The 13,157-nt window shown below is 43.1% G+C and overlaps 2 protein-coding genes across 2 annotated transcripts in view; both read right to left on the reverse strand.

The window, feature by feature from the left end:
* LOC103379563 (homeodomain-interacting protein kinase 3-like) overlaps nt 1–8,501 on the reverse strand; it is a 25,841-nt gene extending 17,340 nt beyond the window's left edge. Inside the window, exons 1-4 of the mRNA XM_017032783.2 lie at nt 7,736–8,501; nt 2,649–3,631; nt 2,264–2,455; nt 1,978–2,159 (exon numbers count right to left, since the gene is read on the reverse strand). Of these exons, the coding sequence (XP_016888272.1) occupies nt 1,978–2,159; nt 2,264–2,455; nt 2,649–3,631; nt 7,736–7,760 (1,382 nt within the window). The 5' untranslated portion in view covers nt 7,761–8,501. The remainder of the gene's footprint in view (nt 1–1,977; nt 2,160–2,263; nt 2,456–2,648; nt 3,632–7,735) is intronic.
* A 391-nt stretch (nt 8,502–8,892) lies between these two features.
* Nucleotides 8,893–13,151, reverse strand: tcp11l1 (t-complex 11, testis-specific-like 1). Its single transcript, XM_008311158.3, has 9 exons — nt 13,110–13,151; nt 12,731–12,863; nt 12,505–12,625; nt 12,056–12,276; nt 11,671–11,807; nt 11,257–11,429; nt 10,988–11,169; nt 10,392–10,564; nt 8,893–10,237 (listed from the first exon to the last, which is right to left on the reverse strand). The coding sequence occupies exons 2-9, from the start codon at nt 12,838–12,840 to the stop codon at nt 10,014–10,016; spliced, it is 1,341 nt and encodes a 446-aa protein (XP_008309380.2). The 5' UTR covers nt 12,841–12,863; nt 13,110–13,151; the 3' UTR covers nt 8,893–10,013.
* Nucleotides 13,152–13,157: the final 6 nt, after the last annotated feature.

The following is a 13,157-nucleotide window of genomic DNA, read 5'->3' on the forward strand; positions in this document are numbered from 1 at the left end:
CTTGCTTCTGCTAAAACAGTGAACTCACATTCAGGGTCAAAACCATTGGGTGACGACGGACGCCGTTGGCCACTCTCTGTCAACAACAACACAAAGGAGTCGTTCTGCTTATCTAAAAATACCAGAAATCTGAAATCCATATTTTGGTCATTAATTGAATTTTCACTGAACCGACAAAAGGTCAGAGAAGATTTCTCTGAACATTTAATGTCTTCTTTGTCCTGACTGAGATCCAAATGTCCAAGTGCATCCTCACGTTCTAACAAAAACATCATGGTATGTTTCAATAAAAAAAGAAATAAAAAGAAATAAAAAATAAAAAGAAATTACAAAAGAGGAACAATAGATTTCAAACCAACAAAACAACTATTGATGATCTTATCATCACTTTCTTATCACCCTGAACCTCACCTGAGAAATAACCTGCATTGTTACTTTACAGGGTTAGAAATAAAATAAATGAGTGAGTGAGTGAGCTATGTTGGTTTGCTGGGAACGGTGGGTGTGTGTGCTGTGAAAGAGCTGCTGACACAGCCAGTAACGCAACAACATTTTTCACAGCTTGTTTAAAAAGATTTTGTAATAGTTAACCCAACCGGACCAACAAACCTGCTGGTACAAGTAAGAAAGGTAGAAGATAAACGTTTACAGATTATTAAATCTGTCACTGTCTTCTCAAAGAGCACTTTGGTGCAGGTTTTAAACTAGACGGCAGGTTTTTCTTTTTTTTTTTCTACCAAGTACATCATGTACTTTTCCAGTAGAGTCAAAGTGTACGTTTCACCACAGCTTAAATAACTTTTCTGACGTTTACACTACACAACAAGAAACCAACAGATTCTCTTTCAGAGTCTTACGGACGTGCCAGATTTTTCTACATTTATGACACCGTTCCTCAAATAAACATCTCGGTTCCTCTGCGCGTTACGCAACAGCAGCAGAGCTCAAGCTCAAGGCGTGACTGAGCACAGATCTGACACGAGAATGAAGGTATGTGTCCAAATCTGAAGAACGAGAGTTCCAGGTGAAGACAAAAGGGACATTGTGGAAGGACGGTGAGCGATGAGGAAACATCCTGATCACCTCACGGACCTCCCTGTGAGCAGCTTCAGATGTTTGAGTGCAAACCATTACATAAGGAGAGAGAGAGAGAGAGAGAGAGAGAGAGAAGGCTCGAACGCTTTAAGCTAGGACAGGATGTGACTGAGCCCTGTGGGAACCATGTACGGTTATAAACAGCTATGACCCATGGGAAATCATCGGTTCACTTTAAGGGGCCGTCACGATTACAGATGACGTGACATATCTGTGTTTCCTCAGATGTTTTTCCTCCCTGTCAAACTGACTCACCTTTTTTTATATATATATTTGGATTCTTTCATAACTGCCAGTTGTTACAGGACAGACTTCACCTCCGCTCGACTGCAGCCCCTGTTGTTACGGTGACGTAAGGAGACTTATGGCTTGTTATGACAGGCTGTGACGCCCACTCAGCGAGCCCAGCCCTGCCTCACAGGTTCTGACAACCGTCAATCTACGTACGGCACAAACGGAACTCGACCTCTTATACAAACAGTCAGAATTAACACATTAATTCAATAGATTTTAATTTGCACCTTTATCCCATAATCCCCCACACATCTAAACACTAATTGCGTGTTTACCTTTAAGACACACAAGCGAATCACAACCATTCTTAGCGCTGGCTAACCCGTCACTCTGATGCTCGTCGGTGGCCGTGCTCTGGGCTTTTTTCACAGAGAGAAACCAGTCAAACAAATGTTCCCCGTCACGTCTATTCTGTCGTAAATCACGTTAAAAATGCTTTGATGAATCGCAGGGAAACGCTAACAACATTAGCCTTGAACCATAAAAATGTCAAGGCAACTCTAACCAAGGCAACGTGACTCCTCTGAAGTCCGTTTGAAGTCAGTGACAGCAGAGCGTGGACCGCAGTTCTGAAGTGACGTTCCTCACCTGTAGTATCGAGACTGCAGGTAAGTCGAGCAGACGGCCTTGGAGACGTGGCTGGCGGAGCCAAAGTCGATGACCTTGACCCTGTAAGGCTGCCTGGTGGGGTCCACCAGCATGATGTTCTCTGGCTTCAGGTCAGCGTGGATCAAACCCAGAGACTTCAGCTTCTGGAGGGCTTTAGCCACCTGAAGAAGAAGGAGGAATAAAAGTGGAATATGAAACCCAAAGTCTTTCACTACATCGTCCACACGTCACTGCGTGCGTTATCTCCACGACGTTTCGCCTTTACCTGCTGCAGGATAGGCCTGATGATTTTGAGTGGCAGTGGGCTGAACTTGTTCTGTTTGAGGAAGTCGTAGAGGTTCTGCTCCAACATCTCAAACACCAGGCAGGTGTGGCCGCGGTGCTGGAAGCACTCCAAGGCACGCACCACATTGTGCTCATCTGCATTCTCGTTACTCAACCGTGCCAAAATCTCCACCTGGTAGATCAGAGACAAACGGAACGGAGAAGCTGAAAAAGTCCAGTCTAGGACGTAAACACTTTTAAACTGTTTATTTCTTTTTTTAATTACAAAGAAAAGAGCGGTGAAGAGTGACATGAGTCCTCACCTCAATCTGCCCCTGGCGTAAATTACAAAGAAAGGAGCGGTGAAGAGTGACATCAGTCCTCACCTCAATCTGCCCCTGGCGTGCATAGGATGGATGGTTCTTCAGTATTTTCACTGCCACGACATCATTGGCTCCCCTCTTCCAGCACTTGACCACCTGACCAAAGGTCCCGCGGCCCAGAAACTCCAGGACCTCGTAGCTGTTCTTTGAAGAGCACAGGACCTCGTGCTGCACCAACTGGTAGTCCCCGTCTCCTGAGCCGGTCCTGGTCACCGCGGCACCGGCCACTACCTCACCGCTGCCGTTGGCCTTGCTCTCAGGCCCGTCAACCCTGATTCCCGTGTCTGCCGCGCTGTGATGAAGGGGCGCTGCTCCTCTGCCCGTCCCTTTGACAGTGTCTGCATTGGTTCCAGTGCTGGTCTGCAACATGGCCGCAGCGGGAGGAAGTGAAGGTAGAGCAGACGCCTCCTCCACTATCTGCATGTTGTTCTCCTGCGGTTGTTGTCTACGGTCACGCGCCTCGTCCCGCTCACATCTCTGAGGGACACCCGAGTCTCTCAGGTGAGTGTATCCCGCTCTGGTTTTTGCGCCTCTCTTCCTGCCCTCCCCCTCCTCCGCTCTGAAACAGCCCCCCCTCAGTAACCCACAGTCCAAACCTGCGACTGACGGAGTTCCACGACTGTCTGCCTGAGGCCTCGCTTCCTGAGGTCCTCTGTTCTGGAAAAGATTCTCCTGGTTTTGGATCTCAGCAGGACCCTCTCTCTGTAAAACCCACTGCTCCCCTTGTCTGAGTTCTAGCCTCCGGTGCTGTCCGCCCAGGTCAGCAACAGCTGGAGACGGGATAACGTTGTTTGGATAGGCGATTCCGTAGTTGACTCCAATCACGTAGGTCTTAGGCGGCGGTCGGTGCTGGAAGGCTCTGCTGGTGTCATCACTGTGGTGGGCGTCGCCTGTTTGTCTGCTGGTACCACTGCTGCTGGTTCCTAAGGCACTTGTTTGAGCTGAGTGCAGGTGTGGTGGGTAAACCAAGACTTGTGAGGCCATACCTTTAAGAAAAGAAAGAAAAAAAAAAGCAGAGTTTAACATTTAGTAAAGGATTATGGTACATCAAGAAAAACTAGACATTGATGAGGATAAAATAGATACACCAAGAAAAATGTTGTGTCAAACTAGACATTGATGAGGATAAAATAGAGATAATTGTTAAGGAAAATTAAAAAGTTTTAAAGGTTCAATTAAACAAACGTATGATGATGGGTTTAAGTGAGTGCTGTCATAATAAAAGCAATAATATTTTGTAGACGACTTCTTCATTTATAGGTTTTTTTTTTCACTCCAGTTCAAACAGCGACATTAACTTAGATAAAACTGTTTATCTATTACGTGTTGAATAGTTAACTAATCAGTGTTTGTTTCCGACTTTCACAATAAAATTATAAACTAACTTCTGTCACACGTGTGTGTTAAAAAAAATACCCACTATTGAAGCCTGGATAATGACACCAGCTCCCAACGACAACAAGGATTTCAAAAGGACGGTAAAGATCCGCAGTAATGTCAACACACGAGACAGGCTGGAATGTTGTTTCAGGAGCACGCTGCTAAGCTCTACTTTATTCTCGTTTTACTACAGACAGAGCCACTGTATGTCAGTGAACACAGACCCTGAGTCAGACAGATTTCACTGACAGCAGCTCCAACATTCAAAACCAGCCGCGGCCGAAGGCCGACTTTACAGGGAGACCACGGAAATGTCACCAAAGAAAGCTGCGTGCGGTCAAATTTCCTGGTTAGCCGTCGCTCTCTCCGACTGAACCGGAGAGCTGCCAAAGAAACGCCACATCTGAGGCATCGTGTCATCTTCACTGGAAGGGGAACCAGTCCAGTGAAACGAGAGCAGGGGGAAGCCCGGGGCACTGCTGGCCCGTCCCTGCAGCTCCACTGGAGGGTCAGTTTCACATCAAGTAGAACAGCACAGTAAGCAGAACCCTGAGGGAAATGATACACCCTGAGCTATGATGTCTGTTCTGTCTGTTGACTGCTGAAATACCACTCAGTCTAAAGAGCGGTCATATTAAATGAAATAAGTCACACACACACACACGTCAGCACAGGGGATGTAGAATAATGTCAGAAAATGTCTTCATTTAAATCAAATCAATTGGAGAATCTTATTCCAGCATGTTATTGCTGCTAGTTTTGTTTTTTTATCTACACCACAGCACGTCTTACTGTCAGGTCAATATAATCAATAATATTGACAATAATAATAATAAAAATAATACTAAAACGTTTCAGTCTTTGTACCAGACAATTATCATTGTCATCATAGGCATTTACAAACATCCACACCCTGCATACTTTATCAGTAATGTTGCTAAATTAAAAAAAAAGAATAAATAAATAAAAACCAACCAACAACAGCTGACATAATCACCCTCGACTTTCACAGAAGCCCAGCGACAGCTCACGTCGTTCTTCAAACACCTGGAGACGAGGATTCATGAAGCAGAACCAGAACTCTGTTCCTGGTCTGAACTCCGACCTCCGTCGTGTCTGTCACTGACTCTAATCAGGAACACGCCGTTGTCTGACACGACTGATCGGTGACAGATTCACTTCAGAGGTTCATCCTTTTCTCTGACACTGAAATGATGCAAAACCACCATCTGTGTCTCAGAGAATAAATCTATTCATGTATAATAAGAGCATGTGTGTGTGAGTGTGTGTGTGAGTGTGTGTGTGTGCGCGTGTTTGAAGAACATTCCTTTCCATTTAACAAGGCATGGCACCATGATTACAGGCAGAAAACAGGCGGAGGCCGAGCCCGTCAGCCAGACATCCTGAATATTCCCATCTACAGTCACATGACTGCAGAGTTTTGGCTGCATCACGCTCTCTTTTTTAAACACACACATGTCCATACACTGTTTGGGGTGTGTTTTTGAAGCACTTGCCTTTAACTTTGACCTCACCCTTTACAAACCTCCACCTATAATCTTAATCCTTAACCCATCTTCAATCTGAACCCTCTTCTAATCCTAGCCCTGGATTAAACCTTAAAAACAATGATGGTATTTTTAACATTCACCCAGACGTACAGCTTTATGAGGAACACACACAGAAAAGTTGCCTGTGTCAAGGGCAAAGTTTTTGCTCAACAAGAAACGCCTCCTGAGAGCCAATGGCCTTCCTCTCTGGTTGAGCTGTCACACACAGGCTCAAACAGGCAGCGGGGTGTGTCCAAGTGTCAACACAAAAACACAACACACTTCAATATTCCACAGCGTTCAGGCTTCAACACAACTGCTCACAGAACCACTGGATCTGCACCACCGTCTGTCTTTAAAAAATGGAACGTGACATGTCATTAGTTCTGACTTAAATGACCTAAAATGCACACGTCACGTGACCCATAACATGTGAGGCTTTAGATGCAGTTTCAAGTATGTAGTAGTACACATAATAAATACTACACATACTTAGACAAGATCAATAACTCACAGTTCACAGGGCTTCAGTTTTTTTCTTTCAAATTAAACCTAAACACAGTTTTAAAGTTTTACACAAAATAAACACAGACTGACGAGTTCCTGGTTGTTTTTTAAAGAACTGCGACTTATTATTGTTTTTTGGTAACTTTGTGTTTTTCTACACAAGTTCCTACAGCTTTGAAACATTGAGATTTCGGGACAATAGCAAATAAATAAATAAAAATTAAAAAAAGCTCCAACCAAAACAGTTCCTTGTGTTTGGAAACTGTTGTTTTTTTTCCTCACAGGAAACTACAGGCTGCAGTGACAGGAGCATCAAATATATCATGAAGACGACGTCTTCGTGGAGTCAAAGAGACGATGGATCATAGTCTGAAGAAAATAACCAGGACAGTAACACTTTTAAACTGTATCCAATTTAGGGTAAGTTATGCTTCAGTAGTAAACACTGGAGTTAAGAGTGTTTAAAAAATCAATCCTGGTGTCAGTTGATAAATAAACTGCAGCACAGACAGGCGTGTTCAACACGGGGTCCGCAACCTCCGAGGAGTCCGCACGGATACTACTGGGGGAGGAGTCAATAAATACGACATAATAGTAGAATCCCTTCCTCCTTTGCAGAAGGTTCTGAGTTCAATTCCATCCAGTCCCCAGTTTAAGGTGTTCTAGAACTTTTTTTCAGACATTTTTTGCAGATGTTTAAAGGAAAAATATAAATATACAATAATACGTGACACATGTTTAATATAAAGTAATAAGGTATGGAGATACAATAATAATAATAATAATATAAAGCACCATTTTATCCCATATATACAGTAGTAGACGGTCAGTAATCTGAGCAGCCACTTCCACATTTTATTTATTTTTTTTAAGTACACTCTTGTGCAGAGACAAAGCTGCGGCGCCTCCTGTTCCAGCTTCACTCACTGCCAAACTAGGTGTTCTGACTGATAACACACAGGGCAACAAGATCCAGGCCTGAAATGGAGTCATGACAACGAGGGGTGTGTGTGTGTGTGTGTGTGTGTGTGTAAGGGGCAGCCGGGTGTTTCAGTGAAATACAAGAATGCCAGCTGTACACACAACTGTGTTACTGATCAATCTAAAAGGAGACAGTTACTATGTGGGGAGTGGAAGGTGTGTGTGTGTGTGTGTGTGTGTGTGTGGGTGGGTGTACGCGTGCGTGTGTGCGTGTGTTTTTGGGGGAAGGGTAACTTCTGCTTGACACCTGTTGAAACTTATATTCTGTGACAGCAGAGTTAAATAATAACTACAGTCACCAGATTAACATATAAATCTATATGATTGTAAACACACAGGCTAATTCAACACAACACGAAAGTAGCATTAATTTAAATTCAAATATTTACCTTCTAGGACTTGTTGTACTTTTCTCTGTCTTCGAGATAACATTTGTGTTAGATAACAAAATAACACAAGAAGCGTATTTTGAGAGGAAAACGGTGACATTTGGAGTATAAATATATATGTGTGTGTGTGTAAATATAATGTTTCAGGGTAGTTAAGTTTTCCGTTAGCTTGGTGCGGAGTTGTTTAGCTCTACATTAGCAGACGAGGCTGGAAGTTCATGAAAACACAGGAAAACACCGGAGCTGCTGGGAGTTCGTTATAGTCGAATAAAGGTTGACAAACCTTCAGTAAAACCCGTAGATCGCATCACCCACAGCGCCGAGGACCAGGCTACCGACGACCCGCACCACACTCGTATCCTGGACCGTTGTTGCTGCTGCTGCTGTTGTCGTCGCCGCTGATGCTGATGCTGCTGCTGCTGCTACTGCCGCCGCCGCCGCCGCCGACGCTGCTGCTGCTACTGCCATCTTGTTGTTCCAGACCCAACGACTTTTCGCACATTTGAAGAGCCACAATATAACGCAAAATAAAGGGGAATTACCAACGCCAGCCACCGCCCATGGTTTCCGTCTACAGTCGCCGCGGGTGTCGCTGACTGTCGCCGCTCTAATGGAGGCGAGGGTCCGTGTTTGTAAACTTTTGCATGGTGACGACGAGACGACGACGCCTCGTTCTCTGACTCAGAGCTGCTGCTGCTGTCGTAGCTGTTAGCCTTTAGCTGCTGCTGCTGCTGCTGCTGCTGCTGCTCCGGGAGCTTGTTGCTTCTCCGCATGTGTGGAATGTAAAAGGGAGGAGGAGGAGGAGGAGACACAAAACTCTTCCCACTAAAGTGTTAATGCCACCTTCGAACGGTTTTATAATGATAATAATAATAATAATTATTGTTGTTATTATTATGTTAACCTAAACCAGCCAGTTACGTCTGTGACGTCTGTTATCCACTCATTACTAACCTTTTATTTGAACTAAAACGACTTGTTGAGCTGAATTAACTTTGGAAAAGTTCAAGCTTCTTTTTTTTTTTACAGTCTCATTTTAGCTGATATTTTTTATACTTTTATACTAAAATCTTATGGCTACCTTCTCAGCTCTGTTGGCTACTTTAACAAATTCTCTAGTTTTTTTATTTTATTTTATTTTAGTAGTGGTTTAGATGAAGCGTCATCATTGACAGCCTGACTCTGCTTTATTAGCATGTTTGATGAAGAAGACTCCAGACAGACATGGAGATGCAGAGATAATGTGTTGGGAGTGAACACAGCCAGGCTTTTCATTTGTCAAACAAAGATCATCCTTCTGCCACGGACAACAAAGACATTTCACCACAACCATAATGTTCTGTGGCCAGTTAAAAATATGCATCAGAAATGTCAGACCCAGAGGCAAAGCAGTGTGTGTGTGTGTGTGGGTCGAGACTGTAGAAATTACCCCTAAAGTTTTGTAATTTTTTTATTTTATGTTCCATTTTTAAACAGGGCACAACATGGTGTAACAGACCCAGTAGCAATATTTAGAAACTTCCTCCGTGTTACTTTGCATGAAAAAAAAAACAAAACCTTTTTGAACCTTCACTCGAACACCATGGTGAAAAAAAAAATTCTTTCTACATTTTATGAACTCTAGAGAACATATTCTGTGTGCAGAGGGGTGAAAAACTTAATATTGGACATCCCTAAACAGAACTTAGGGCAAAGCTCAGTACAAGTATGAAATAGTTAAAAATTAAAATGTTTGGGAGACTTTAAATATTTAAATATAATTTAAAAAAAACTAAATAATCCTCTGCAGTACAAGAGAATAAAAAAAATCAATTTGAACAGTCTGACTTTCCATCTGTTTGATTCCATTAATTCATCGTTCTAAAGTAACTTTGCGTGAACTAAGTGCTAACCCTTGGACACTGTGGTTTCAGTCACTGCAACATGGCAAATCTTTTAATTCCCCATGAGCCAGTACAAATATTCAGACGTTCACAGGTTTCAACAACCAGGCAAAAGGTCATTAGGGCTTTAGACACTGGTCTGTTAGTGAAATACATTGTTTCAAATACTTCTTAAATAGTTCTAAATTCTGACAGTCACTGGTTAAAGACAAGTTTCTTAAAGATGTGATTATTTCAGTCAGAACTAATAAAAACTCTGTCTGTTGCTTTCGCCAATAGAAACACAGTAACGTCACCCAATTGTAACAACCCTTTACTGACATCCAGCGGTGGAATGGTGGAACTACATCAAATTACTACTGTTTTAATGTATTGGGGTTGAATGAAAAGCTCGATACCGTTTTAGGTTTTGTAAATATGACGCTGCAGCCATAGTTCACTTAGCTTAGGTTAGCTTAGCATATAGGCAAGGCGTGATAAACAGGCAGCATCTAGTTCTGTACGCCTACACTGCAGCTCACCAAGCAAAAAACAGTGTTAGTGTGAGATCAATACTGGTTCGAGGTCTAATACCTGTCAGATAAGCAGTTGTTGTTGTGGGATGGTAGGCAGTGGGATTTTTTTTTTTTAAATGATACAGACGTGACATTAAAGACAACTTTTCAAAACACTAAGTTCCTAAGTCTCCGAGCTTGACGTCTCCCCTGGTGTGAGTATTTTGTTGAAAATCTTTTGGTAGAATGGAGAGAAGACGAGCTTGTTGTAGTTGACGAGGCGACTGAAATGAACGGTGAGCTCCTTCAGCTCCTTGGACACCGGAACCAGACCTCCTGGGAGAGAGGGAGGAGTCTTGTGCTGACTGGACTCCAGTGATGCCAGGAGGTAGGACTGTACTCGAGAGTCTAAGAAGAGGAGACATTTTGGGGTTTCTCCGTTAAAACCACAAAGGTACCTGAAGTAAAGTAATATACTGTACAGTGTCAACACAAAGGAAATGATGTCACTGCCAGTTCAGTTTGTACATAAACATCTGTAGTGTACGTGTAGTGTTTTTACCCATCACTTTGCGGACTGTGTTGTCAGGATGGATGGTGGCGGAGATCTGTCCCTTCAGGATGCTCTTCTTGTCCGCAGAGAACGGAGAGTAGCCATGTTGGCTGAGGCACTCACTTAGTTCAACACACAGTTTCTCTCCGATGGTGGCTAAGGCGTCGGCTGCACTGAACGACCTTTAAGGAAAAGGCAAGAAGTTGTGTGAAGTTGAGGTCACGAGCTTCAGCGTCAAACAAAAAAAGAAGAGTGAAGCTGCTGACTCACTGGTTTGAGGCGGAGCGGCTCTAAAAACTCCAGCTAATTCATTAGTTCATTACACTGTCTTTTGTTAAGCTCTTGGTTGAAGTCACGCTCACTCAACTATTTTAATTAAAAACTTTCAAATGACTTTAGTTTTTGACAGTTATCGCTGATTTACAGTGTTTGCTTTGTGACCCAACCCCCACCGTCTCAGGGGTCTGACAGTAAATCAGGGACAGAATTCTCTGGAATCCTGAAAAAACACCCACCACCAGCCAACTCGCACTGACGACGAGGACAAAGAGTCAACCAAGAGTGATGAACTTTCAACTTTTGACCTTTGGACTGTAGATACTCACGGTGTATGCATGTCTGTGAGCATGATGTTGACAGTGTTTTTGAGTCTCTCCATCAGCCCTGGCAGGCCTGAGATGGCTTCTCCTGTTGTAGTGTAGACGATGAGGAGGAGGGAGGAGAGCAGGACCAAACGTTCTGCCTCCTGCTGCATCTCCTGGAACCGAACCTGATCCATCAAAACTGTCTGGAAATGAGAAAGAGGAACATAATTCCGGGTAATGATACTAGGCAAAAAAACTGAAGGAAAAAAAACAAAACAAACAGGACTAACCTCTGGGAAGGGGGCCGAGGCATGGTCCCACTTAAGCAGGCGTAGATATGCATAATTATGGACATTCAGTGAGAGCAGAGGAGACGCGTTAGACGACGTGGCACCGTCCTGGTTCGACTCCCTCAGGTAATTCACTGTGTCCTCCAACCACTTCTCAGTGAAGTCTAACGCATCTGTGGAACAGAGCAACGTTTACTGTCTTTCTACAGCAGGTTACTCCCAAACCACTTGTCTCTAGCGCCCCCTTTTGTAAATATGCATGAAGCATGTTTTGTGGACAAATATTACAGAGGACTAATGGACATAGATGACCCCCTGGAGGTCATACGGTGTAATTACAGTGTTTACAAATGAATAAAAACAACTATTAAAAAATAACTTTTTGTCTAAGGTAATCAACAGTCGCCTCCTCACTTGGTTGTTTGTCCAGAAACTCCTGGAATTTGTTTCTCTCATACTCGACTGACTGCTGCATCAAGTGAGGCCTAATGCTGCACAGTGCAAAGTTTGCCATATCCACCTTCATCAGGTCCAGGACTGAAAATATCTTCCTGAAGAGCAAGGAGAAAAGATGAATCAACAAAAAGGTGTTTACATACGAGCGCCCCCCAGTGGACGATACGTCGCAAGAAATAACTTAATGTTTTAAATTTAATTTTAAATGATAAAAAATAATGATAATTTCCATGTTTCAAACATAAAAACTAATTATTGAATTTTATTCTTTATTAATTAACTATGGAAGTAAAAATAAAACACACAAAAGAATCTCAGTGCCTCTCTTTGTCTCTTTACTTACTTTAGCAGCAACACAATGTCTGTGATCTCCTTCAGCTTGTTGATGTCCTTATCCCTGCAGGGGGCGCACAGTGACCCCATCATCCCAATGATGAACTGGGACAGTTGACCAATGTCCAGAGCTCCATTTTCAGCCTGCTGCTGGATTAGAGACAGGTCCAGGACCTCCTCGATGCGGGTTCTCTGACGGCCGTGGCCCGGGAGCAGATAAGACAGAAGAGTCTGTGAAGGTTGGAGAGAGAGAGAGAAAGAGAGAGAGAGAGAGACAGTGATTAAAGAGATTAAAGGTAAAGACAAAGGAACAGAACACAGGGAAGGATAAATATAACAGAGACAGAGAGGTATCAAATGATAAAGTGAAATTAATCCTGTTGAAGAAATGCATTTTTCAGGCTTGAAGTGAAAATAAAATCAATCGACTGCTGGGGTAAAACAATACCCTGACTTCACCTCTTTGATCTCAGCCAGAATTTTAATGGCGTGTCCATAAGACGGTGGATCCTCATGCAACTGCGCTTCCAAACAATCCCAGAATGCTCTGTGCATTATCTCCTTCACTCTGTGCTCCAGACTGTGGAGGGAGACAAAGTGTGAACTGGTTACTGTGAAAGGATTAAAAATGCTCATCCCAAAATGAAGACGAAAGTTTTATGCTGTATTTATACGACTTGATCACCTTCCTTCAGGAAGTTCTGCAGGTTTGACCTGAAACGCCTGGTTGACCATTATCTCGTGAGCCAAAGCCAAGTTGGTGACACCCTTGGCCGTCTCCATCAGCTCCTCCATAGAGACAAACTTGGGAGGACTGGCTGGAAGAACGAGAGTTAAAAAAAAAAAGTTTTATATATCAGAACATACACAAGCAAATCTGCTCTGGTGGAATTAGACTTACTGTAATTGTTTAATTATTTATCAATTCATTGTGGCTCTGTTTACAACTGTGATGATACAGTTGATCCTACGGCCCATCAACTACAACCATAATATTCTTTATGGACTTTCATCATTGAGGGAGATGATTTAAAAAACCATATATTTTCAAAGTTGTGTCTGACCTTGTGGAGTATGTGATCTGACTTTCTTCCTCACTGCCTCGTCAGAAC

The sequence above is a fragment of the Cynoglossus semilaevis genome, chromosome 6 (genome assembly GCF_000523025.1).
Source record: "Cynoglossus semilaevis isolate Cse_v1.0 chromosome 6, Cse_v1.0, whole genome shotgun sequence".
Taxonomy (NCBI): Eukaryota; Metazoa; Chordata; class Actinopteri; order Pleuronectiformes; family Cynoglossidae; genus Cynoglossus; species Cynoglossus semilaevis.

Excerpts from the sequence above, each read along its gene's own strand:
- tcp11l1 (XM_008311158.3), bottom strand. The coding sequence starts at position 12,840 with ATGGAGGAGCTGATGGAGACGGCCAAGGGTGTCACCAACTTGGCTTTG. Across the intron at positions 11,808-12,055 it reads GACATTGTGTTGCTGCTAAA|GAAGATATTTTCAGTCCTGG; the intron begins GTAAGTAAAGAG and ends CTTGCTCTTCAG. Across the intron at positions 11,430-11,670 it reads GTTTCTGGACAAACAACCAA|ATGCGTTAGACTTCACTGAG; the intron begins GTGAGGAGGCGA and ends TCTGTTCCACAG.